General features: G+C 45.0%; 1 protein-coding gene across 2 annotated transcripts in view; it reads left to right on the forward strand.

Annotated features, from left to right (window-relative positions):
• LOC135806591 (zonadhesin-like) overlaps positions 1 to 25,819 on the forward strand; it is a 131,243-nt gene that overhangs the window by 80,337 nt on the left and 25,087 nt on the right. For both annotated transcript variants that reach the window (XM_065320792.1, XM_065320793.1), the window contains exons 87-119: positions 1,387 to 1,439; positions 1,700 to 1,784; positions 2,605 to 2,627; positions 4,232 to 4,366; positions 4,995 to 5,040; positions 5,875 to 5,903; positions 6,163 to 6,202; positions 6,713 to 6,843; positions 7,467 to 7,569; positions 7,949 to 7,986; positions 8,747 to 8,798; positions 9,331 to 9,380; positions 10,051 to 10,111; positions 10,602 to 10,642; positions 10,872 to 10,950; positions 11,527 to 11,579; positions 11,867 to 11,933; positions 12,434 to 12,468; positions 12,770 to 12,857; positions 13,436 to 13,485; positions 14,065 to 14,149; positions 14,407 to 14,444; positions 15,184 to 15,238; positions 15,822 to 15,871; positions 16,256 to 16,358; positions 16,988 to 17,031; positions 17,292 to 17,346; positions 17,849 to 17,898; positions 22,726 to 22,810; positions 23,273 to 23,313; positions 23,778 to 23,820; positions 24,684 to 24,718; positions 25,499 to 25,571. In XM_065320792.1, the coding sequence (XP_065176864.1) occupies positions 1,387 to 1,439; positions 1,700 to 1,784; positions 2,605 to 2,627; positions 4,232 to 4,366; positions 4,995 to 5,040; positions 5,875 to 5,903; positions 6,163 to 6,202; positions 6,713 to 6,843; positions 7,467 to 7,569; positions 7,949 to 7,986; positions 8,747 to 8,798; positions 9,331 to 9,380; positions 10,051 to 10,111; positions 10,602 to 10,642; positions 10,872 to 10,950; positions 11,527 to 11,579; positions 11,867 to 11,933; positions 12,434 to 12,468; positions 12,770 to 12,857; positions 13,436 to 13,485; positions 14,065 to 14,149; positions 14,407 to 14,444; positions 15,184 to 15,238; positions 15,822 to 15,871; positions 16,256 to 16,358; positions 16,988 to 17,031; positions 17,292 to 17,346; positions 17,849 to 17,898; positions 22,726 to 22,810; positions 23,273 to 23,313; positions 23,778 to 23,820; positions 24,684 to 24,718; positions 25,499 to 25,571 (2,016 nt within the window). The remainder of the gene's footprint in view (positions 1 to 1,386; positions 1,440 to 1,699; positions 1,785 to 2,604; positions 2,628 to 4,231; positions 4,367 to 4,994; positions 5,041 to 5,874; positions 5,904 to 6,162; positions 6,203 to 6,712; positions 6,844 to 7,466; positions 7,570 to 7,948; positions 7,987 to 8,746; positions 8,799 to 9,330; positions 9,381 to 10,050; positions 10,112 to 10,601; positions 10,643 to 10,871; positions 10,951 to 11,526; positions 11,580 to 11,866; positions 11,934 to 12,433; positions 12,469 to 12,769; positions 12,858 to 13,435; positions 13,486 to 14,064; positions 14,150 to 14,406; positions 14,445 to 15,183; positions 15,239 to 15,821; positions 15,872 to 16,255; positions 16,359 to 16,987; positions 17,032 to 17,291; positions 17,347 to 17,848; positions 17,899 to 22,725; positions 22,811 to 23,272; positions 23,314 to 23,777; positions 23,821 to 24,683; positions 24,719 to 25,498; positions 25,572 to 25,819) is intronic.

Raw genomic sequence — 25,819 nt, forward strand, 5'->3', positions numbered from 1 at the left:
GAGAATGGTCTCCAGCAGTTCATGGGACATGCCTACGAGTCTTGTGGGTAATAACAATAGTTTTTGTTCCTCACTGTACCCGTTCAGGTGGCATGCATCGTTAAAATGTTTGAGGTAGGCCGAAAAATCTTCATTTCCAGCACGACCAAATACTTCGGGTAACAGGATTGGTCTCGGTAAAGCTGAGGCACTGGCAGGCTTGTCATACATCTCGAATGACAATGGACTAGGTGACCGTGTCTGCTTTTTCGACTTGCCCATCTTGCGTTCGAGATCAAGTTCAAAACTTAAACAAAATTTAAAATTTAAAAAAAAATTCTACAAAAAAAACCCTGCAATGCAAACGTCACTCGCGGCCTACCCGCCGGCGCGGCCCGTACCGTGAATCCGTGATGTGTCAAGCTACGTAGTGCGTAGGTCTACCTAGCTAGCTAGCTACACAAGTACTGAAGTTAGTAGTAAGTACTGCATGTACAATCATGGAGTTACGTCATATTCAGGTGCATGCATGCACAATCTAGTACAGTAGTACTACAACAAGTACAAGACCAAGGCCAGGGCAGCTGTAAGTATGCACGCACACCCACGTCCACGTAGCTACGTACGTAGAACTATGTGCAAAAATAATTGTAGTGAAAATTCTAGCCCTTTTTACACCAAACAAAACTGTTACTCATGCACAGCGAACGATCGGTCAAGAAGTAAAGAATGGAAAACGAGACGAAGGATAGAATGACCAATACTAGTAAATTAGAACTTAGTCTGTGGGCTGGTCTCCCGAGTAGCTGGAACTGGTCTCAGACTCTCTGGAACTTGTCGACTCTGCAACTTGTCTCTCCTGCGGAGGCGTCTTCCCAGCCGAGGACAAAACCGACGACTATTTTTCCGCTGCCACCATTGTAACTCGTATACTCTCAGTCTCAGCACTCAAAGCACATACTTGTTGTTACGTAAGTAGTTATCAATATTCGTTCATTGTCTCACACAAGGAGAAGAAGAAGACCAGGCAGTGTGAGTATGCGCACAGCCTATCCATGCATTCCTACGGTGTACTATTTATGCGTATACAAATTACGTGTCATAAAGTAGCCATGCTACACCAGCCTTGTGCAGGTATGTTCCAGCCTTGTGCAGGTATGTGCTAGCCTTGTGCAGGTATGGTCCAGCCTTGTGCAGGTATGTTCCAGCCTTGTGCAGGTATGTTCCAGCCTTGTGCAGGTATGTTCCGGCACACTCTTGCCAGCCTTGTGCAGGTATGTTCCGGCACACTCTTGCATGTTATTACATAGATGAGTCTGTTGAGGCAAACTCGGCTGTTGTGATGTCAACGATTGTGCGTTTCGGTATGCCTTTACGCGCGTGTTTTTCTGCTGTATTGTTTTCCAGCATATCAATGTCCAAGTGTAGCTCCGATGCCTAACCCACCTATGCCCACAACAGTAAGAACAGTGCACACGTGATGACGTACTCAAAACTTTATGCCTATGAATGTGTCATGCAGGGTCATTGCTCACTGCTCACTGCTCACCTGCAGCCTTACTTATTATAATGCAGCCACTGCACGATTGTGTCATAATTGTTATGATGATGTGATTGTGATGTCATGATCTTAATTTCATTGCATGTTGGTAGTAATGGTTTAGAACTGTAGATGTCATGTTGGTATATGATGTGTTGTGCTGATGTTGTGTGCATGTAGTGTGAGACGCATTATAACATGACAGTTGAGGTGGCATGTCCGGATGAGCAACAACGAGAGTGCGGCTGCCAGTGCTATGGAGTCCGTGAGTTTTTGCATTTGTCTTTTGTGCATTTTATTTGTTTGTTTTTGTGTGCATGACTTGCTTGAGGCACTTCAGTATCTTCATTCCTATGCTGTGATGGATATGGATAGAGCGGTGGCTAATCGGCCATTGCACCTACACTTACATGTACCATCATTGTTAAAATAACCTGTTAGGCCCTCATCTACGGCACGAAACATCTGTGATCACGTTCATAGAACTTTCAAAGTTTTCTGTCCATCCAGTCACTCAGATAATTTTATGAGAAAAATTGCAAAAAATCTTTCAAAACCTAAGCCAATTTTGCATTTTTTGAAGTCTGGTGGAAATGGAAACAGAAATGGACTGTAACCATCTCTATAACGTTATATTATAGTTTATAGTAACCCATTCCTCATCTCCGTGGCACGGGGTGAAGTGGCCTTCTAAGTTCTGCCTACGCTTGTCATACGTGCTCTGTAAGCCGTTGGGGCTGGTTTGGGGAATGATTAGTAAATACTCGTATGTATCATTGGCCTTCCCAACATTGGGTTGATGTTCGTTTTCTAGCTATCCGGAAAAAACCCGCTAGTATACCTACCTGGGGTTGGTTACCTGCCTCTGGTTGGGAGAAGCAACGTGGATAAGGGAGAGCTCACGTACCTAATGGACGCCGCAACTAAACTCGGCATTGCTGTGTGCCGCTGTGCCATCAGTGACAACAACTCACATGCTACTTTGTTCACATGGTCCATTAGTAGAGACGTTTGTCCGAGTAAATAGAAACTATAAGTAGCTGATGGTTCTGTTGTTTGTCTTTTATCTTCTGTATATTTCACAGAGGAGGATATCACGGATTGTGATGTAAGTTTGTACCGTGTGTGCGTGCATTTCTCTACTCGCCTTGCTGAGTAATAGGGTGTGAGCTTATGAGCTGCTCAGAGCATTTGAAACACAATACTGTTTGACATCCTATGAGCTGCTCAGAGCATTTGAAACACAATACTGTTTGACATCCTAAGAGCTGCTCAGAGCATTTGAAACACAATACTGTTTGACATCCTATGAGCTGCTCAGAGCATTTGAAACACAATACTGTTTGACATCCTAAGAGCTGCTCAGAGCATTTGAAACACAATACTGTTTGACATCCTAAGAGCTGCTCAGAGCATTTGAAACACAATACTGTTTGACATCCTAAGAGCTGCTCAGAGCATTTGAAACACAATACTGTTTGACATCCTAAGAGCTGCTCAGAGCATTTGAAACACAATACTGTTTGACATCCTAAGAGCTGCTCAGAGCATTTGAAACACAATACTGTTTGACATCCTATGAGCTGCTCAGAGCATTTGAAACACAATACTGTTTGACATCCTAAGAGCTGCTCAGAGCATTTGAAACACAATACTGTTTGACATCCTAAGAGCTGCTCAGAGCATTTGAAACACAATACTGTTTGACATCCTAAGAGCTGCTCAGAGCATTTGAAACACAATACTGTTTGACATCCTAAGAGCTGCTCAGAGCATTTGAAACACAATACTGTTTGACATCCTATGAGCTGCTCAGAGCATTTGAAACACAATACTGTTTGACATCCTATGAGCTGCTCAGAGCATTTGAAACACAATACTGTTTGACATCCTATGAGCTGCTCAGAGCATTTGAAACACAATACTGTTTGACATCCTAAGAGCTGCTCAGAGCATTTGAAACACAATACTGTTTGACATCCTAAGAGCTGCTCAGAGCATTTGAAACACAATACTGTTTGACATCCTATGAGCTGCTCAGAGCATTTGAAACACAATACTGTTTGACATCCTATGAGCTGCTCAGAGCATTTGAAACACAATACTGTTTGACATCCTATGAGCTGCTCAGAGCATTTGAAACACAATACTGTTTGACATCCTAAGAGCTGCTCAGAGCATTTGAAACACAATACTGTTTGACATCCTAAGAGCTGCTCAGAGCATTTGAAACACAATACTGTTTGACATCCTATGAGCTGCTCAGAGCATTTGAAACACAATACTGTTTGACATCCTATGAGCTGCTCAGAGCATTTGAAACACAATACTGTTTGACATCCTATACACATTTAAATAGAAAAGTCTATTTGAACTAGCATTTGAACTAGCATTTGAACTAGCATTAGAAGTGAGTTGGTAAAAATGTGGCCTTAGGGTTGCTTTTGCGTGAATTTCTAACCTGCAATCAAATCTCGTTCAGCGTTCGAGTGCTGTGAGGAATGATCATGCACCCTAGTTTACCGTTCGCTAACATGGCTCCCCCGTTTAATAGAGTGATAGTCGACCAGTCAGACTGATGAGGGTATTGTGTTGCAAATGGTCAAATGATTCAGTGGCCTTTTTGTTTGGAGCCAGCCTATTTTCTTTTTGCGTTGTATTTTCATCTCTTGTTGTAAAACGTGTGTAATCGATACCCCGTTTCCTTTGCAGTGTCCCGATGCTGAATGGCACAGCATCACGTCTTGTCCAGTCGGATGGTGTCCAAGAAACGTGACCCTGGCTCTGACGTGCAAACATGAGGTCTTGTACAATTCCACAGTCAATACCAGCTGTCCCACTTGCCAGGTTAGTAAAGCAGCTGTTCAGCAGTACCCACACCATCACCTGTGGTGGCATGTGCATGCACGCTGCATGTAGCATGGCTATGCACGCTGCATGTAGCATGGCTATGCACGCGGCATGTAGCATGGCTATGCTGCATGTAGCATGGCTATGCACGCTGCATGTAGCATGGCTATGCACGTTGCATGTAGCATGGCTACGCTGCATGTAGCATGGCTATGCACGTTGCATGTAGCATGGCTACGCTGCATGCAGCATGGCTATGCACGTTGCATGTAGCATGGCTACGCTGCATGTAGCATGGCTGCTTTCCAAGTAGCGTACCACCGGTCAAACTGACCGTATTCACAACTTGTGGCGGTACAACAGTTATCATTTAGGGAATAGCATTGGCTGTTTTCCAGGCTGTAGGACAAATACGTGTATAGCAGAGAGGTGTTGCCACAGTGAGCTGGGAGAGGTGTTGCCACAGTGAGCTGGGAGAGGTGTTGCCACAGTGAGCTGGGAGAGGTGTAGGTCTCAGTACTAGTGACTGGATGGAAATCCCAATTTGGCTCCAAACATCTCCAATTGTAGGCCTACCCGGTTTCGTCTTACAGATTTGTCTTCTCTGCTTATGTGTTGTGTACAGAGTGATGAAGAAGTAGTAATCAAGGGTCATTGCGGCTATTGTAGATGTGAGTCATGCATGTACACTGATACTATCACTCAGTATGAGTGCAACGAGGGAAGCTATCACTATGCCATCACGAAATGCGGATTGAGCAATTATAAGGAATGAAACTTGGTCAAAGTAAATCCTCATTGCAATGCACATAACAGAACTGTAGACAAAGGCTGTGTTGTTGTTGCTCGAACTTTCATGCAAGTACAGTAAAGCCTGTAACTAAAGACCACCGTGACTAGCAACCAGCCTGGTACTACAGACCACTTCGCCAGGCACGGACGGTCTCACATTTGTATATGGTTGTGCGGTGCAAACCTCTAACTAAGGACCACCTGCCACTAAAGACCGCTTTCTCTGGCCCCAAGGGGTGGTGGTCGTTAGTCACAGGTTTTACTGTAGTGCAATTATCAGACAACATGGGAAACAATGATCCAATCATGCCACCCATTGTATTTGTGTACTGCATTAAAACTACTTTCTCTGCGATGCCTACTTGCTGTGTGTTTGGTAGTTTGGGTAGTTTGGGTAGTCTGGGTTGTCTGGGTAGTTTGGGTAGTTTGGGTAGTTTGGGTAGTTTGGGTAGTTTGGGTACGCTGATGCTGTTCTAGTACACTGACTGTACACACGTAACCGCAAACATTACGATGACAGTATTCCACATCTTCAACGTCTGTGATATATGTCATACTTTCTTGGATCAAACTCCATCGTCAGCTTCAAAAGCACGATCAGAATATTCTTCCTGGAACGCCCATGCCTGCAAACCTACTGCTGTTCAATGTTATTCAAGGTCTGTAGTTCAACTGTTCATTCTAATTTGTGTGTTTACATTGCGTGTTGACAGCACCACCACCACCACCAGCTTGCAATGTTGTAAGTGTCTTTCAATTCCAAATACTTATATTTGTTGTGTGTACCTGCAATCTTGCGTAGTCTTTGGGACCTAGTGTGCTTGTGAACGTCTTCGTGACCTGCATGTGTGTTTGTGAATGAGTGAGTGAGTGAGTGAGTGGGTGTTACGTCATATACTCATTGACGACGTCACTTGCCCCAATGATCTTCTTTACTGATTTGAACAAATAGCTATAGATGTAATTTCATGTGTGCATTGTGACTGTGCATTGTCTTGTAGATCCACATCTTCAATGAATCCAGCCTCACCTGGAGTACAGGTATTGTACAGGACTAGTGCCGTTATGTGTGACTACTTTGCCTGCCTGCGGACTGAGATTCAGCTTCAGATGCTTTTAAAGACTGCCTGTTCTCTAGGATAGCTGTCCTAGTTTACACCTGTCAATGTTCGTCCAGGAGTAGTTCAGTGTAACATTCTGTACTCGAGTACATGGAATTTGCACATCTAAAAGTCTGATGATGACGTATTATTATGCTGACTTGAATGCTCAGTGTACTGTGTGGTGTTGGCCTTCAGTGTACCTGACAATATTGCGCGTCCTGCTTTCTCTGCTCTGTGTGTGTATGTGTATGCATGTGTATGCATGTGTATGTGTTTGTGTCTATGGGTATGTGTATGTGTGTGTGTGTGTGTGTGTGTGTGTGTGTGTGTGTGTGTGTGTGTGTATGTGTGTGTGTATGGGTATGTGTATGTGTGTGTGTGTGTGTGTGTGTGTGTGTGTGTGTGTGTGTGTGTGTGTGTGTGTGTGTGTGTGTCAACTGATAACCAGTGAGCTGCCCCGTGTACTTGCAAAGTCTACAAGTCGTTCCAGGTACCATCAGCGATGGTATAAACAATGGATTTCCATACGGGTGCAATCCGTTTGAGATCTGCCCTCCCCCAGCGCCTGTATCACCACCGGTCAGTATACATGCCTGTGCAGGCATAGGCATGCATGGCTTAGACTCTCTTGTAGCAACCATAATACTGATGATGCTGCTGCCACTCCAGTGCCTATGCATATGTGTACCCTCGGCATGTGTTTCACAGTATCCTGAAGAGAAGGGAAAGAAACGTTTGATAGATGAAAGGAACTGTCTAATTGATTGTGTGGATTTGCGTCTTTGCATGCAAAGTTATAGGTTGCGAAACTAGTTTGACCGCCTCCAAGCTACCGCTTAAAATAGCTATGATCAAAAATTATACTCGCGCTCATGTCAAACAACAAGACAACAAAACAAGACAAGAAAACGTTCTGGAACTAAACCTTTCCTACTTTGTTGTTTGACATGAGCACGAGTTTAATTTTGTTCATTGCTATGATGTCATTATGATATGACTTTGTCACAAGTGTTATTCCATGACCTGATATTGTGTGTGTGTGTGTGCGCGCGCGCTTGCGTGCGTGCGTGTGTGTGTGTGTGTGTGTGTGTGTGTGTGTGCGTGTGTGCACACGTGCGTGCTTGTGTGTGTGTGTGTGTGTGTGTGTGTGTGTGTGTGTGTGTGTGTGTGTGTGCGTGCGTGTGTGTGTGTTTGCTGTGCAGTGTGCTAACTCTTCTGTGAACCTTGTTGAGACGCGGAAAGACTTTGCACCGTATCCATCATGCTGTGCCAGTGTCCGTGTTTGTGTCAATGGAGATTGCGACAGTAAGTGCTTACTGCTTAGTGCTGCCACTACAGAAGTAGTATTGGCGGAGTTCTCGGATACATTCTGATATCAAAGGATGAAAAATCATGTATATACGTAAGGGGTTGCAGATGGTAGGGTCACTTGACAAGGCTGACCTGTCCAAGTGCTCATACAAACGTTACCAAGCCAAAGAAATCCATGGAAGATCATCCCTCTGAGAGAGATATGCTCATTATATTTTATTTCATCCATTAGGGATCAAGCCGACCTGCATGTTATAAAATATCTACCCCTTGAATGCTCAACTTCATCGAATACGTGAACGTGTCACTTTAGGCGTGCATAGTCTCTCTGCATTTACATGGTGTTGTTGTGTTGTTCCTGCCTTGATTTCAGCACCTTGCTGCAAACCAGAGCCAAAGACCTGTGGTAATGTAAGTGCACTCTGTTGGGTATGTATGTGTGTGTGTGTGTGTGTGTGTGTGTGTGTGTGTGTGTGTGTGTGTGTGTGTGTGTGTGTGTGTGTGTGTGTGTGTGTGTGTGTGTGTGTGTGTGTGTGTGTGTGTGTGTGTGTGTGTGTGTGTGTGTGTGTGTGTGTGTGTGTGTGTGTGTGTGTGTGTGTGTGTGTGTGTGTGTGTGTGTGTGTGTGTGTGTGTGTGTGTGTGTGTGTGTGTGTGTGTGTGTGTGTGTGTGTGTGTGTGTGTGTGTGTGTGTGTGTGTGTGTGTGTGTGTGTGTGTGTGTGTGTGTGTGTGTGTGTGTGTGTGTGTGTGTGTGTGTGTGTGTGTGTGTGGGTGGGTGGGTGGGTGGGTGGGTGGGTGTGTGTGTGTGTGTGTGTGTGTGTGTGTGTGTGTGTGTGTGTGTGTGTGTGTGTGTGTGTGTGTGTGTGTGTGTGTGTGTGTGTGTGTGTGTGTGTGTGTGTGTGTGTGTGTGTGTGTGTGTGTGTGTGTGTGTGTGTGTGTGTGTGTGTGTGTGTGTGTGTGTGTGTGTGTGTGTGTGTGTGTGTGTGTGTGTGTGTGTGTGTGTGTGTGGTATTTATATGCAGTATAACACTGTTTGCTGGATGCATCCTATTCCTTATTCCTGGGGTATGTTTCACTGCACAATTCTAGTGTGCCTCCATGCCTCGGGTGACGTACTGGACTTGCGTGATTAAGTTCTATCTCTCTGTGTGCAATGTGTAATCCTCCATCCAGTGTACAAGGCCCGTTCTTGAAGGGGCCATGTGTCAAAGCCAATACGTGTGTGGTAAGTTGTAGTCCTACGGCAGCTACTCAGGCTTCAGAGTCACTCACTCTGTGAATCTTTACTAACTAGTTTAGTGACTCTGACCTAGTGTGCATTCCTCTGTTGTTCTATTACCCTGTTCTAGTACCCTGTTCTAGTACCCTGTCCTAGTACCCTGTTCTAGTACCCTGTTCTAGTACCCTGTCCTAGTACCCTGTTCTAGTACCCTGTTCTAGTACCCTGTTCTAGTACTCTGTTCTAGTACCCTGTTCTAGTACCTTGGAATGGCCTTTGCAATTAGCAATACAGTACTTGTGTTCTATGCAGTATGCTCACCATTCTCAATTAGTTTACTACATGTAGTCTAGAGCTGAGCCCATGACTGTAGTCTAGAGCTGAGCCCATGACTGTAGTCTAGAGCTGAGCCCATGACTGTGTACATGTAGTCTAGAGCTGAGAGCGAGTGACAGTGTGACAGTGTGTTAAGTTCTGTGCTTTTACATTGTGTCGCAACGTGTCTTGTTTGCTGTCATCACTTTCTTCTCCTGTGTAGAGCGTTACTGCAACACCACCAAGCCATACTGTGCTAGCTGCAATGCTTCGGTAAGGACGTACAACGTACTGACATTCAACTCTATTATTGTGACTTGTTTAGTTTCTAGCATTCAGGAAAACTGTGAAGCAGCCTTGCCTATTCCCATTTCTGTAAAGACGATTTGGTGTCTATGCTCTAATGCCAGATATAAGTCCAGTCGACTCTGAACAGTCTGGAGGAAGTATTACTCTTCTTTATTACTCTTCTTGTTTGGCAGGAGTGGGTTGCAGGGTGTACAATCTTTTGTAGGACTCCAACGGCGACAGCAAGCCTTTGTTGTTGAGTATATTATGTTTCTCCAACGGCGACAGCAAGCCTTTGTTGTTGAGTATATTAACACTGTTATGTTTCTCTGTCTGTGTACCTGTGTATGTGTGTGTGTGTGTGCCATTGTGTGTGTGTGTGTGTGTGTGTGTGTGTGTGTGTGTGTGTGTGTGTGTGTGTGTGTGTGTGTGTGTGTGCCATTGTGTGTGTGTGTGTGTGTGTGTGTGTGTGTGTGTGTGTATGTGTGTGTGTGTGTATGTGTGTGTGTGTGTGTGTGTGTACGTGTGTGTGTGTGTATGTGTGTGTGCCATTGTGTGTGTGTGTGTGTGTGTGCCATTGTGTGTGTGTGTGTGCCATTGTGTGTGTGTGTGTGTGTGTGTGTGTGTGTGTGTGTGTGTGTGTTTGCGTGTACAGTCCGATGTTCTCGTCAGCTCATTAGAAAGAGATGGTTGTGATTGCCCGATTGACAAGTGCAGTAAGTACATGTCATCTTGGCAACTCACTCATCAATGTGCCATACCTAGGTAGTTTTGTCTTGTCCCTTTTTGCCTGTAGTGCTTCCTACTCTGCAGTACAGACTCTACGGCAATGGGCAATGCTGTTAGGTGTTGCCTGTCTGTATGATGATCCTTGAACGAAGGTCAGAGTGCTCAGTGAGATTCTCCAGTGCAATCCAAGCATAGAACAAGAAACTAGGGTAGAGGCGGATTTTGTGTAGATCAAGAAGCTCCAGTAGAGACGAATTTTGCTTGAGAATGTTATATCACTGGACCTTGTGTATTGTCTGTCTGTCCCATGTGTGTATTGTCTGTCTGTCCCATGTGTGTATTGTCTGTCTGTCCCATGTGTGTATTGTCTGTCTGTCCCATGTGTGTATTGTCTGTCTGTCCCATGTGTGTATTGTCTGTCTGTCCCATGTGTTTATTGTATGCTGTGCGTGTACACGTGTGTGTCTCTCTGCTCAGTGTGCCAGTCCTGTACCTACAAACCAATCTGCTGCCCAGCGGTATGTACCGGTGACTGTAGCCAGTGTCAAAAATGATAGGCTTACAGAGTGTTGGTCAGTTCAAAGATGTGTTCTGTTCGATCATTTGTGATTAGTTTTTGCTTCGCCTTGTGTTTACTTGATTTAGAAGCGTCACGGTTATCCTAGTATGCATTTGATGGTGTGTCTAAGTCAGCATGTATATCTCGGTATCTTGGTGTGGTGTGTATGTTGCCTGCTCTACTCCTAGGGTCAAACACCAGTGAAGATAGACGTTGTGGACGATCCTGAGAACTGCAACTGTGAATGTGGTACCATGCAGTGTCAAGGTAGGGCCGACATGCTGGAAACAGCTGTGCTGTACTGGTGGTAGCTGATACAGCTTGGCCATTTGGTTTGCATATGAGTGTGTGCATGTGCCAGTAAGTGAAGGTGTCATCTTCAGGTGTTCAATGTCTTACACACCACGCTATGTTTTAAGCGTGTAGCAATCTAGGGAGTCTCTGCTGTTGGCTAGACGTTGGATGTGTTTTGGCACGTAGCTCAATGGGTTCACACCATACTGCCAATTTCCCCCGACAGGGTGCAGCACTCGGTTTTGCCGTCAATCGAAAAACGTCTCGATATCAGTGTGTATATAGTAGATGTCAATCGGGGGGCTGCAGAGTTCAGCCTGTACATGTAGATGCCATATGTATGCATTATACAGGATTGCTGTTGAGATTTACTTCATTGCATGTTACGAAAATCTTCCTCCAGATCCTAACCTGAGATGCAAACTCCACTTTCCACTAACTGAGCTACACTCGTGTTGTCTTCTAAAAGCCCTACAATGCCCGTGATCATCTTGACTACAGTGTGTTCTATCTTCCTAGCATTGTCTGTTTCCTGTTTGTTTGCCTCAGATAATTGTAATGCAACATACCAGGATCGTCTTGCTGCTGCCAAGGTTTGCAAGGTATGTACTGCTATTTACCAACTTATTTACCAACTAATGTCTACAGTAATCTACATTTGTATCTACTTCTTACATACATGGATTTGCATGATGGTGTGCAGATTTCTTTTATGTGAGTTTTGTATAATGATTAGCACAATCATGTTGCCAGTACAGGAGGACTCACCACTGCCTACATGCATGTCTAATCACGCTGATTCTGAACATTGCTGATGTTACCTTTGCAAATCCAGTAGATCACTGAAGAGTCTGTCATGCGATGCCTTTGTCTTTTATTTAATGCGCAGAATCAGACCAACTTTTCTCAATTGATGCAGATTTGTTCATCCAGTAATGAGTCATGTCCAGCTCTAGGTAGGCACCATCTGCTTTCTTCATTCACTCTGCCGTCTATTGGGATTCATCTTGCCATGATGTACATGGCTATGCATGCATGATGATAATGCATGGACTTGCCATGTGAAGCAACACCTGTAAAACCTCTCTCACATGCCAAAACACGCTGTCACTTTGGCTGCTTTGGGATTCCGGCATAGCAGCGCAGCGATCTAGCGTGATCAAATCAAATCGAATAAACAAGTCATCAGCCGTTCGAACACAACGGCTATATGTATATTTTGAGAGAGAGAACAGTTGATCAAGTAGAACATGTTGTAATTCAGATCTTCCAGGGGGGGGGGGAGGGGGGGGGGGTGCTCTTGCTCCCAGCAATGGCTGATAGCTAGCACTGGCAGAGAAGAGAAAGATGCACGAGATGCTTCATCAGTCATCTCTCTTGTTATAGGTAGAATGTTGTTTCAACCCGTCTGATGCCGCTCTAATCCTGTACACCATACTGGTTTCTGTGCTTGCAGGTTGTTCCAAGGATCTCTGTCCTCCGCTAACGTGTGTAAGTAATGTTGGATTGCTGTGTTGCTCCTTTGGAAACAAAATCTCGTTCTGCCCATCTTTGTTAGAAGTGATTGCTATGTAAGAAAGAGTAGCTGCGACACTTTCACTTCATTTCAGTTGAATCCTGTTGAGGCCAGCTTCTCAAGACTTGAAAACTAAACGCATCACTGGTAGATTTCATTGCGGTGGCTGAGAACAGCACTGTTCCTGTAGTGTATTCTGTAGTAGCGGAGTTGTCATTTCCAGCACACTGCATTGTATTTATGGTGAAGAGGTGGTTGTGTTTCCCCGCTGTTTAGCCTCCTTCCAAGGTTGCCCGTTTGAAGCGCACTGCAAGTGGTACCTTCTCTTCATCGGATTGCGATTGCTGTGATGAGTATGAGTGTGGTAAGTGCTACTGCTTACTCCTCACTCCTCACTCCTCACTCCTCGCTGCTGGCTTCTTGATACTTACTGCTTATTGCTTACTGATTTGTATCTGTTACTTTACTGTAAATAGTTTGCAGGCAACCTGCCTACACTCAAGAGAGCACTGCATTTCACACAATCCATTAGAAATATCGTTTCAACGTTTCGGTCTTTATGACCATCACCAGAAATGCAGTGCTCTCTTGTGTGTAGGCAGGTTGCCCGCAAACTATTCAAGTGCAATGAAGCTGGGTGAAGCGTCCTTCAAGATTTTGATACTGTACTGTGCTCTGGGTACATGCTGGATGATATGTTGCATATTGTAACTTGCAGTGAATATGCTCATAGGGCAGTACAGTGCCTATTAAACTTATCCGCCAGCCACATCCACTTGCCTGCATGTTCAGCGTGGTTGCTCACTGTGGTTGCTCAGTGTGGCTGCTGACTCTAAAGCTCAAGCTTGTAGACTACTCCATTGGCCATCACTGGGCGTTGCATGGGAGTATTGCTGTTGCTTTCTCTCATGTGGTATGTTGGCGTGTCTTCATGTGTTTCAGTTTGTGATTGTGAACAATGCTTGCCGGATCCTCAACTGGAATCCAACACTGTGAGTATTTGCATACACCATCTTGCTCCTGCAGTGCAGAATATGCCATCATCAGAAGCGAGATTAGTTTCAATGCATTCAGATACGATATAGAAATGGTTATGACGCTACAGGTGTACAGTGAATCAAGTTGTATTGTTGTAGGCTAAGAAACAGGATTGTGGCCAGTTTGAAATTGAAGAGGGGCACTTGGGAATGTGTGTGTTCATAGTCGGACTAGTCTAGTCTGTATTGCTCCACACGTAGAGCCCAGCATGATACTGGAGCTGTCTATCGCCATTTTCACTCACTGTTGCACTGAACCAGCACCGTGGTGATCTCTGCAGTGCGTACATGCATACATGCTATGCATGCAATGCACACTGCATCACAGGGACAACAGGGGTGTTGCAAAGACCGTGCGTTGTTCAGCGGAGCTTTTGATTTTGAAGATGGGAGGGGTAGGGGGTACACCACCCTGAGAAACAACTAGCTCGTGTCATACTAGTAGTCTAGCTCTGGCCATTAGGTTTCTGCATGCTCATGTGGCGCTTATTGTGTCCATGGTGTGTATTTGTTGACTTTTTCTGTTTTGATTAGTGTCAACAATTGATAACGAACTGGATTGGTAAATGTGAAAGTGACCAGGCACCAGGTGACGTGTGCTGTTCAAGGAGAGTTGTCAGTAAGTCAACCGGTCGTCTATAATACTGCTGTCATGTTTTGTGAATGTATTCCACTGATACGTACATGTCTTGCTCATGATGAGATTGCTGTGATAATTGTGTCCAGCAATATGACTATGTGCGTGTGTGTGTGTGTGTGTGTGTGTGTTTGTGTGTGTTTGCTGGACAATGCTTTCCTTGCTGTGTTCTTCTCTTGAGCGGCCTCCACATCTTCTGCTGTTTGTGTTTCTCTCTCTCTCTCTCTCTCTCTGCATAGGGAACCAAACATGCGATGATCTAGCCTGCTCAAATATGGTATACTGCGGCACTGTCTTTTTCTATTTACGCTAGTGTCAACCGACCATCTCCACTGTTTTTCCTTAGGGATGCACATTACGTGTATGTGTTAACACTTGCTAAAATGCACATGTTTCAAGTTGTATCATATGCAACAACATGGGAAAAAGTCCACATAAAAGTCCACATGCTAGCCATGTTGATCTATTTTAGTCAATTTTCAGCAGTCCCCAATACGTTCCAACATAGGACAATGTTTGTCGTCATCTCATGCAATCTATTTTCCCATTAGCTACATATATTATCCTGCGATTTTTCAAGGCGCCAAGTTACACAATGGTATTCAGATGTATGCAGATTCGCACAACACAGACTTGTTTGGCCGTTGCCCTAGTCATCGTAGTATAGATGTCAATCTCCAGACAGTTAGCTGTATTGATCTTGTTCCGCCTCATCAGCAGAGCTCAGGTGCGATCGCATTGAGGTCTAGAGAACAACAAATCATTTTAAACCAGTTCAAAGCATCAAAGCCAGGGTGCTCTAAGTACAAGAAACACAGCGAGGTGTTGGAAAGAGATTGTTACTAGTAGGTTGTGGTAATGATGGGGTTTCCCATAAATACTCACTTCAAAGTTCTTGGATTTTCCCCAAGGTTCCTTGCAATGGTATGTGATTGCATCAAACACAGTCCATTCATAGCATTACTTTGAAGTAGTAGAATAATACGCAATGTGTCTGTTGTCCTTTTTTGTCACAGAATGAGGTGTACATACCGGCAGACTATTCAAGTGACGAGTGTTGTCCGACATGCAGTGAGTGATACATACCAGCAGTCCAGTACCAAAGTACTGATCAATTCCAGCTAACGTAGCATGTTGTCTAACACACCTACATGCAGCACACATACACACATTGCTTGGAGTAGATTATAATCTGCATTACTGACTGCATTTGCATGTAAGTGCATGGGGTGGCTAGAGACAAACGCCTGCCGATGAAGACAATTGAAGGGAAACAGAGAGCCCAAGGAGGCTGCACTTCATATTTCGAAGTAGGCCAAGGAAAACAACATTTTTCGAAATGAGTTCTTTGGACAAGATCTCGGCAAAAGAATCCAACTCTTCTGAGTGAGTCCTAGTAGTAATAAATCAAACCATGCTTTCTCTCTAGCGGTGGGCTAGGATCTTATTTCTACTAGTCTGGAATGTGGAAAGCTGCAGCTGACGTTGTGGCACCTGTGTGGAATGAGTGGTATATTGGTGCTTCTACCAACTCCGCAACTTCCTCTTTTGGTGTTGATTGCCGATGGTTGTGCCTCTGTACTCATGGAAAGGCTAGCTGCTGCGAGTGTACTGATGCTTAGCTTGTGTATGACATTTTGTGCTGTGTATTCAGATTGTAACTGCAGCAGCTGTGAACCTGAACCGCCACTCACCTACCCGGCCGTAAGAAACACAACACTGCTGCTATCCACTGTTACGACCACTGGTGTTATCCATGGTCGTTTCTAACTTTCTATCATTGTTATCCATCGTGACGTGCACAAGTGTGTTGTCCATGGCCCTTGCTATGTGTTACTGACTGAATGGTTTTGGTGTGGTCTAGTGTGGTAGCATGTTCAGTGTTCCAGTGCGTGCTATCCCATGGTGACTGTGTGTAAACATGTCTATAGGTCGATTTAGCAATGATGATCTTGTAGTATGGTCTAGCTTAGAATTGAGTATCTGTGATGAGAAGATTGCGAGCAATTATTCAGTAACTCAGTTCACGGTATGACTTGTTCTCTGGTTGTATGACTTGTTCTCTGGTTGTGTGCCTTGCTGCAACAGTGTGAGTTCTGGGAGATCACACCAAGCCGCTGTACAGGCCAAGAAGATCAGCTTATTAGCAGAGGAGACGCCACTCGTGACTGCTGTGGAGACTATATCCGCAGTAAGTCTCCTTTTTCCCCTTTTTATTGTTCAAGTCCTTGTGCACTGGTTGTCTTAGTACAGACACACCGCCACTACAGTGCTAATGACAAGCATTCCCTTTCAACTAGGTCCAAATTTGGTTCTTTTCAAATGTAGGGGCTAATAGCTATAGCAATAGCAGAGACCATGATTTATAACATTGCTTCACGGGATAGGAATGATGTGCCAGGGACGCTGTTACTAGGTGATTCTCAGAAAGGTTCACCTTTTTTCTTTTTTCCCTGTACTGGATAAGCACTAGAATAACTATGTGATCTTTGCTGCCCTACTTTTCCCCCGCCATTGCTTTCATTAAAAGTATTCACAGTTTGTGTCAGACCAGCCATTCACACTGAGCTTCAGACCAGCCATTCACACTGAGCTTCTTGTCAGACCAGCCATTCACACTGAGCTTCTTTCAGACCCATTCAGACTGAGCTTCTTTCCCTGATGTTTACAATAATCTTTCCCAGAGCCTCGTGGCAGTACCTGGGTTTCACTCACATCATCTCTGGTTAGGAAAATGAACACCCATTTAGTGATGGAGGAAGTGAGACCATTGCAATATTGTGATCTTTATAAATATCCTGTTTTTCTTCCTTTCTTCAGGGGACAAAGAGCAATGCGAACCTCTTGGTGCCTGCGACCTACCTGTAAGTGTGTGTAATGGACTGGACTGCCTTGACTTGCCAGAAATGCACCAAGTACAGCTACATGTGCATGCACTGTGCTATCAAAGAGCCCATGTTTGCTTGACTTGGAATAGTTGCATCAAGTGAAAGTCTTGTTGTTATGTATGCCTTGAGTCTTAGTGTGCATGTTCACAATGACAATGCATACATCACTAGCTATATGTTTGGCTTTGGGCCAATCTCACTTTGTATCATCACCTTTACATGTGCACTGTTTACAGGGTCAAGTGATAGTACTAGCTGACAGAGCAAACGGACAATGCTGTGATACTTGCGGTAAGCAAAGCTGTCACTCTTTTCGAGAGAGGGTGGGGTGGGGTGGGGTGGGGGGGGGGGGGCACTCTTGACACATAGCATCTGGGCAGCATGTTTTGGCAAAAATGTGATCTTTGTGATGCCAGCCGTAGATGCACCTGTTCAGGCTGTTGTGATCGCGAAACGAAACCTTCCAATGTGCTCTCATTGGATGTAATGTAGCTGCGAGAACATCTACAAGACCACTACTACATCATCTCTGTGTACCTGCTGTATTTTGTATGTTTTGTGTGTACTGGTCTGTTTGTGTGGTGTATGTGTGGTGTATGTGTGTGCTGTGAGTGTGTATGTGTATCTGTGTACGTACATGTATGTGTGTTTGTCTGTGTGTTTGCGTTGTTGAATATAAGCACACACGCGCACACATCCTGCCATCTGACAGCCATGTCCCCGTTTTGAGGTTGATGTATGTACGTGTGTGCATGTGTGTGTATGCTCTGTACTTGTATATTGTGCTCTCCAGGATGCAACTGCTCATCTTGCCCGTCCTCTAAAATCTGTGGAGGCTTCGATGTGAGTCTCCATCTTCTTGCTCTGTATGGACTTACTGGTTGAAACAATACAAGCAGGGTCTCCGATATACCGTAGTGTCGTGTATTAAAGCCTGTTTCGTATAGAAGCCTATTTTGAATGCAAGCCTGATTTTCAAGATGCACTGGCGTCATGTAAGCCTGATTCTAGTGTTGCCATACATAGAAATACCTGATTCTAGTGTTGCCATACATAGAAATACCTGATTCTAGTGTTGCCATACATAGAAATACCTGATTCTAGTGTTGCCATACATAGAAATACCTGATTCTAGTGTTGCCATACATAGAAATACCTGATTCTAGTGTTGCCATACATAGAAATACCTGATTCTAGTGTTGCCATACATAGAAATACCTGGTTCAAGTAGAAGCCTAGCACTGACATTGGCTTCTACAGGAATGATCCTGGCATTAATACATGACATTACGGTATGTGTGCTCTCCAGTATAAGCACGGGTAGAGGGATGTTGAAACATATAAGCACAGCACTTGCTCCGTACATGTTCACAACACTCTCCAAGCGGTCTCTGGGTTACACCAATCACTAAAAGAAAAAGAGATAAATCATTCGGATTTTCCAGCAAGGTTCATCTTCAGCACTTGCTGACTTATGTTAAAAGTTTCGGTGGAAATAAGAATGATATGAACACAATGAATAGAGTGAGTTGTGCAGTCAGTATGACCACCATAAGAAAAACTACACGTCATGTAAAAACGTTTTCGAGGCCACTTCATCAGAAGGATTTACTGGCGAATCAAAATTGTGATGTTCTGCTCTACGTTACGGGAACGCGACGCAAAGAATCCCGGGAACACTCTTCGCGTTCCCGTAACATAAAGGAAACCTGTTCTGCTCTGCGTTCACGCGAAGAAATTTATGGAATGTATACTGGGAATTTCCCATTCCAAAATTGGCAGTTTTCTGCCTGATTTGAATGATACCCAGCAGATCCGTAGGCATTTTCTTTACGTGTGCCACAACATAGAGAACCTCATCTACGCGTAGAAATCTGGACCCAAAACACGTGAAGCCGTAGACTCTAACCCAGACACCCGTTCTCTACATGATTTCTCAATGTTTCACTTGTAGCAGAACCTCACTAATAGCTCATGTAAATACGCACACTGCAAAGTAGTAACTTAGACCTTATTCAGCATGAACAATGAGAGCTGAGAGAAATTATACCAATCAAATCATCAGGTGACAAAAATGAGATAAATTTACAGCCAGAAAGTAACCATGCAAACATGAGAGTGAGTAATAATAATAATAATAATGACAGTTCGCATATCACTCATTGCATGAGGTCAACGCATCTGTTGACAATTTCGAGCCAAGCAGCTCTATCAGAAGCAGATTGCACAGCATCCAGAAGCGACAGATTAATGAGAGTGAGTACTACTGATCTAAATTCACGAACAATTTCAGCGGGGACAAATTCTTCTTCTGCTTGCACAGGACCGGTGTAGTGGCAAAGATTGTAGATAGACTCCGATACTTACAAATGCATTTGACTATGTGAATGAGAACAAACGGAAAACGATCATCAGCATAATAGAACAATCATCACTAGTCTACATGAAATAATGGTTAGCTACAGCAGACTCCTCCACCCTAACAACACTACCCGGACCAGTACAGGGTTTGGAGTTGAGAGATTATGAAACCGACCTGTTGGTCCGTGAAACTCTTGCCATTTTTAAAAGAGGATGATCTTGATGACGATGCTAAAGACACTTAGGCTGATGACAATGGATGTTGCGATGATAATTCCGATGACGGTTTAGATAAGGACAAAGGATCTTGAGATCATGTTGATCATGACGGTGATGTCACTGCCGATGCTATTGATGGATCCACTGGCAATCTCGAAGCTACTTGTGATGTCATGATGAGGACGAAGACGATAGTAGCTCCGCTAATTTTCCCTGGAGCGAGTCACTGGTCCACTTGAGAGAACATCTGCTGGAGCGAGTCACTGGTCCACTTGAGAGAACATCTGCTGGAGCGAGTCACTGGTCCACTTGAGAGAACATCTGCTGGAGCGAGTCACTTGTCCACTTGATAGAACATCTGGCGTTTTTTTAGGTCGCTGACCACGCTTTCTGCCGACTGTGGTGGACGAGATCGATGAGGGTAATGAAGAAGTCAATGACACAGATGCCGAGGATACTGACCACGACAGAACAGTGAGTCCCATAACTGCATTACCCAGTCCACGCCATCCTCCAACGGAGATGGATGGGGACTGCCACCTGCTGTCATTGTGCCATTATCACCCTCCAACGGAGATGGACGGGGACTGCCACCTGCTGTCATTGTGCCATTATCACCATCCTCCAACGGAGATGGACGGGGACTGCCACCCGCTGTCATTGTGCCATTATCACCCTCCATCCAGGCATCGTAGAGCCCACGCAGCTTGCTTTTGAAGGGCATGTTCCAAAACACATCAGGAACTTGGATAAACTTTGTGCATCCTCTTGGAATACAGCAGCGTCGATTTTCAGCTTCTTTGGATGGTCCTTTGTGGGCTGATTGATATGGTACCGGAAGCTGTATCAAGTCAGCAGAAGTGGAACTGGGAAGACTCTGCCAGCGATGACCTTGTCGAGAAAGTCAACTGTAAATTGCCGGTTCATCCAGCTGGTGCCCTCAAACACCAAGCATGCCCGACTGCCCTCAAACACCAAGCATGCCCGACTGCCCTCAAACACCAAGCATGCCCAACTGCCAAACTTTGATACAAGAGCAGTAATAGGCCGCTTGCAGAGTATAAGGATGACCGGCTTGAGTTACATGCCGTCAGCCTTCCCACACAACAGGACAGTGAGTATAAGGATGAACGGCTTGAGTTACATGCCGTCAGCCTTCCCACACAACAGTACAGTGAGTATAAGGATGAACGGCTTGAGTTTCATGCCATCAGCCTTCCCACACTACAGGACAGTGAGTATAAGGATGAACGGCTTGAGTTTCATGCCGTCAGCCTTCCCACACAACAGGACAGTGAGTATAAGGATGAACGGCTTGAGTTTCATGCCATCAGCCTTCCCACACTACAGGACAGTGAGTATAAGGATGAACGGCTTGAGTTACATGCTGTCAGCCTTCCCACACAACAGGACAGACAGTGAGTATAAGGATGAACGGCTTGAGTTTCATGCCGTCAGCCTTCCCACACAACAGGACAGTGAGTATAAGGATGAACGGCTTGAGTTACATGCCGTCAGCCTTCCCACACAACAGGACAGTGAGTATAAGGATGAACGGCTTGAGTTCATGCCGTCAGCCTTCCCACACAACAGGACAGACAGTGAGTATAAGGATGAACGGCTTGAGTTTCATGCCGTCAGCCTTCCCACACAACAGGACAGTGAGTATAAGGATGAACGGCTTGAGTTACATGCCGTCAGCCTTCCCACACAACAGGACAGTGAGTATAAGGATGAACGGCTTGAGTTTCATGCCGTCAGCCTTCCCACACAACAGGACAGTGAGTATAAGGATGAACGGCTTGAGTTTCATGCCGTCAGCCTTCCCACACAACAGGACAGTGAGTATAAGGATGAACGGCTTGAGTTTCATGCCATCAGCCTTCCCACACAACAGGACAGTGAGTATAAGGATGAACGGCTTGAGTTACATGCCGTCAGCCTTCCCACACAACAGGACAGTGAGTATAAGGATGAACGGCTTGAGTTACATGCTGTCAGCCTTCCCACACAACAGGACAGTGAGTATAAGGATGAACGGCTTGAGTTACATGCCATCAGCCTTCCCATACAACAGGACAGTGAGTATAAGCATGAACGGCTTGAGTTACATGCCGTCAGCCTTCCCACACAACAGGACAGTGAGTATAAGGATGAACGGCTTGAGTTTCATGCCGTCAGCCTTCCCACACAACAGGACAGTGAGTATAAGGATGACAGCTTGAGTTACATGCCGTCAGCCTTCCCACACAACAGGACAGTGAGTATAAGGATGAACGGCTTGAGTTTCATGCCGTCAGCCTTCCCACACTACAGGACAGTGATGCACATATTGTCATGTCCTGTCGTTCGAACTGACACTTCCTTCGCTCCAGCAGTGGCAGGTGTTGAACCGGACATAGCGCCAAGCCAGACAGCTGTCTCATCGCATGCATAAATGCCACTGTCCTTGATGCTCTTGTTGGCGATGCACTTCTCCACAAACGAAACAAAGTCGACAATTTTCGAAATGTATTCTTGTGGTGGCTTCTGGCACGTTGTAGTTGTTCGACGCAGAATGATATGTTTCCTGGGCATGAAGTGGATGAGCCAGCCATCGGAGGCAACGAAATCATCAGCTTGGAACTCTGCATCGTCAACAAGGTCTTTGTAAATGGCCAATGCTTTCTTCTGCTGTCGCACCCGACTGACGCGCAGTTTTTTCTCTCTCTTCACCTTGAAAAACTCAGACAGCCGCTCCTCCAGTTCGGGAAGTTTTGTCTTCTAGCCACCGCCAGTTTTCCTAGACCGCTTGCCATTCAGCTCTTCAGTGCAGCGTCATCTTTCTGCCACGCACTGACATTCTTCTCTGCAACGTGGAGTTTCCGAGTAGCAACAGCATCTAGGCTGTAAGCACGGCTGTAAGCAACAGCTTTGAGTTTTACCTTTGCAGCAATATTGCTGCAGACATGGCCCATGCTGCCATAGTGCTGACCATAACGAGAGAGAAGAATGTATACTGGTCACTACCTGAAGAACACCAAGCCAAGGAACCAACACTAAATACACATATCTTCTTTGTTTTCTCTACTCTGTGTGTGGTTTAATCAGTGTGCTAAAACACCGTCCATTTCAAGGCATGGAACGTGCACTGGAGACGCGTCATCTGGTCTATGCTGTGCTGAGGAGACGTGCTGTGAGTTATAACCTTTGCTCACCATCAATTGGGGGTTGGGGGTTGGGGGTTCAAGGGGCTGGGGGTTGGGGGTTGGGGGTTCAAGGGGCTGGGGGTTGGGGGTTCAAGGGGCTGGGGGTTGGGGGTTGGGGGTTGGGGGTTCAAGGGGCTGGGGGTTGGGGCTTGGGGCTTGGGGGTTGGGGGTTGGGGGTTCAAGGGGCTATGACTACATACGTGAGAAGTGATGCATGCAATGTTCCGGGAAATACACGCAGGCTTCTTAGAAATATGAGAAGCCGGAATCTAATGAGTATCATCCTTAAACATGGCACGTGCTATTTTTATGCCAATGTTTCTTTGTAGTTACCCCTTGATGAACTAAGTTGAATTACATGTTAGAACGTGTTTGCTCTCCAAGTCTTGGCTTCTTGTTACATACGATTTTAGTGGAAGTTTGCCGTCTGTCTTTGTTCTCACTTGCAGCATGCCTGTATTTTGATTTCTTCGGTTTTGAGGAGTGTCAGGTAATTCAATGACATAATGCATCATAATTCAATGACATAATGCATCATAAGGTGTACTCAGTGGCCTCGTGTCATCATGGATGTGAAGTGAGCCAGACTGATGGCTGGTAGCAAGGGGTTAGGAACAACAGTGTACAGTCAGCCTTGAGAATAACCATCCTCGGTCGTCCCGGAGAAAAGTGTTGTTATTCACGAGTTGTCGTTATTCGTGAAGTTGAAAGTGTGCAGTCAAATGGTCACTAGGTCTGGAGATTGTGCCGTTACTCGCGAGTTGTTGTTTTACCCAATGTCGTTATTCACCAGGTTGACTATATTCGCCAGGTTGACTGTACTCGGTAGTGTTGCCTGGTACCAAGGGTCTATGGCATTGTAGTGATACATCATTGGTAGGGGACATGGTACTGTGTGAACTCTTTTCCTCGGTCCCATGCCTGTTTGTATAATCATGCAATGTGTGCCTGCAGGATACCATCCTGAGGACAGACAGTTGCGGTTGCACGGTACCAGGTTAGTCGAGATGTTTGTACTAGTGCTGAAACGAGTACTCTATAAGCTATCGAGCGAGTACTGTCACTATCGAGTCGAGTATCGAGTACTCTATAAGCACACATGCGCATATATTATGTCAGTACCACATACCCATTTTTTGCACACCATTTACGCAATTCGATATCCTTCAATAAACACAAATTTAAAAAAGCCACATGGACGACGGACGTGTACCATGGTGTACGTCGCTATCAAGTTTTTTTAGTTTTTTATTTTATTTATTCATTTATCGAGTATCGAGTCCTTTTTTGATATCGAGTCGAGTACTCAACGAGCGGGTACTCGAGTACTCGGCGTACTCGTTTCAGCACTAGTTTGTACTGTACTTGTGAGAATGGATATGTACATACCAAGCCAGGCGATTCTTTCACTCACCATCCATTATGATCTGTATTCGGTGTGCTTTACCGTGGATTCCCTATGGACTGCCTTCTACATGTTGCACCAGACTTGGTCATTGTTGACAGGAAGCAAGAGTGCAGCGTGCTCTGGTTGAATGTATCACTCTGAAATAGCCAAAGGGAGCAAGTTGGTGGTCATGATGCTGCATTTTGTTATCACCGTGGACCTTAAAACTTGGATTTGCAAAAAGTAGTACCGGTATGCTTCCTTTGTCTGTTGCTGGTGTGCTCTCTGCAACAATGACCATGCACTGTAGGCATCAGATACTGTGCTGCCTCTGTGTACTGTACTACTGCACTGGATTGTACAGTGCAGTACGGAGAGGCACAACGAGGTTGTACGGAGAGACAGTATCATGATACTCTCATGTGTTAATCGATGCCTAAATTGCTTTATGCTGTCCCTGTGTTTTTGTGCAGAGTGTGTGCTGCCCGGAGAAGTTGAAGAATGCTGTGTAAGTACAGTGTGACTCAGTCACTTACTGGTATCCTTGTTATCATCATCTTTGTTGCTGGCTGAATCTTGAAATGTGCTTTTATTCAATGTGAGTGAGCAGTTCTTGTATTCAATGTGAGTGAGCAGTTCTTGTATTCAATGTGAGTGAGCAGTTCTTGTATTCAATGTGAGTGAGCAGTTCTTGTATTCAATGTGAGTGAGCAGTTCTTGTATTCAATGTGAGTGAGCAGTTCTTGTATTCAATGTGAGTGAGCAGTTCTTGTATTCAATGTGAGTGAGCAGCTCTTGTATTCAATGTGAGTGAGCAGTTCTTGTAATCAATGTGAGTGAGCAGTTCTTGTATTCAATGTGAGTGAGCAGTTCTTGTATTCAATGTGAGTGAGCAGTTCTTGTATTCAATGTGAGTGAGCAGTTTTTGTATTCAATGTGAGTGAGCAGTTCTTGTATTCAATGTGAGTGAGCAGTTCTTGTATTCAATGTGAGTGAGCAGTTCTTGTAATCAATGTGAGTGAGCAGTTCTTGTATTCAATGTGAGTGAGCAGTTATTGTATTCAATGTGAGTGAGCAGTTCTTGTATTCAATGTGAGTGAGCAGTTCTTGTATTCAATGTGAGTGAGCAGTTCTTGTATTCAATGTGAGTGAGCAGTTCTTGTATTCAATGTGAGTGAGCAGTTCTTGTATTCAATGTGAGTGAGCAGTTCTTGTGTTCAATGTGAGTGAGCAGTTCTTGTGTTCAATGTGAGTGAGCAGTTCTCCGGTTTTGTGCCTGTGCCTGCAGTGTGGCTCACGTCGTGTCACGTCGCACGGTATTGGCCTACCTTGTCAGTGTCATGACACCTACTCAGACTGTGGTAAGTGCTACTGGAAGGGAGGAGAAGAAGGGGAGGGGTGAAGGGGGGGGGGAGGGGGACAGGTCATCCTGGTGGCATGTGTGATTTACTACTATTAAATGCCCAGTAGCCAATCCGATTTGCATTACTGGAAGTTTTTAGGGTAAAGAAACCATGCTGATAGCGGTGGTAAAGTCATGAAGTTGTTAGACTAGACACTAGGCATAGGGATGAAGAAGATTCAGTTGTATCTCAGAGAACCCTGTCAA

This window comes from Sycon ciliatum, chromosome 1, assembly GCF_964019385.1.
Source record: "Sycon ciliatum chromosome 1, ocSycCili1.1, whole genome shotgun sequence".
Taxonomy (NCBI): Eukaryota; Metazoa; Porifera; class Calcarea; order Leucosolenida; family Sycettidae; genus Sycon; species Sycon ciliatum.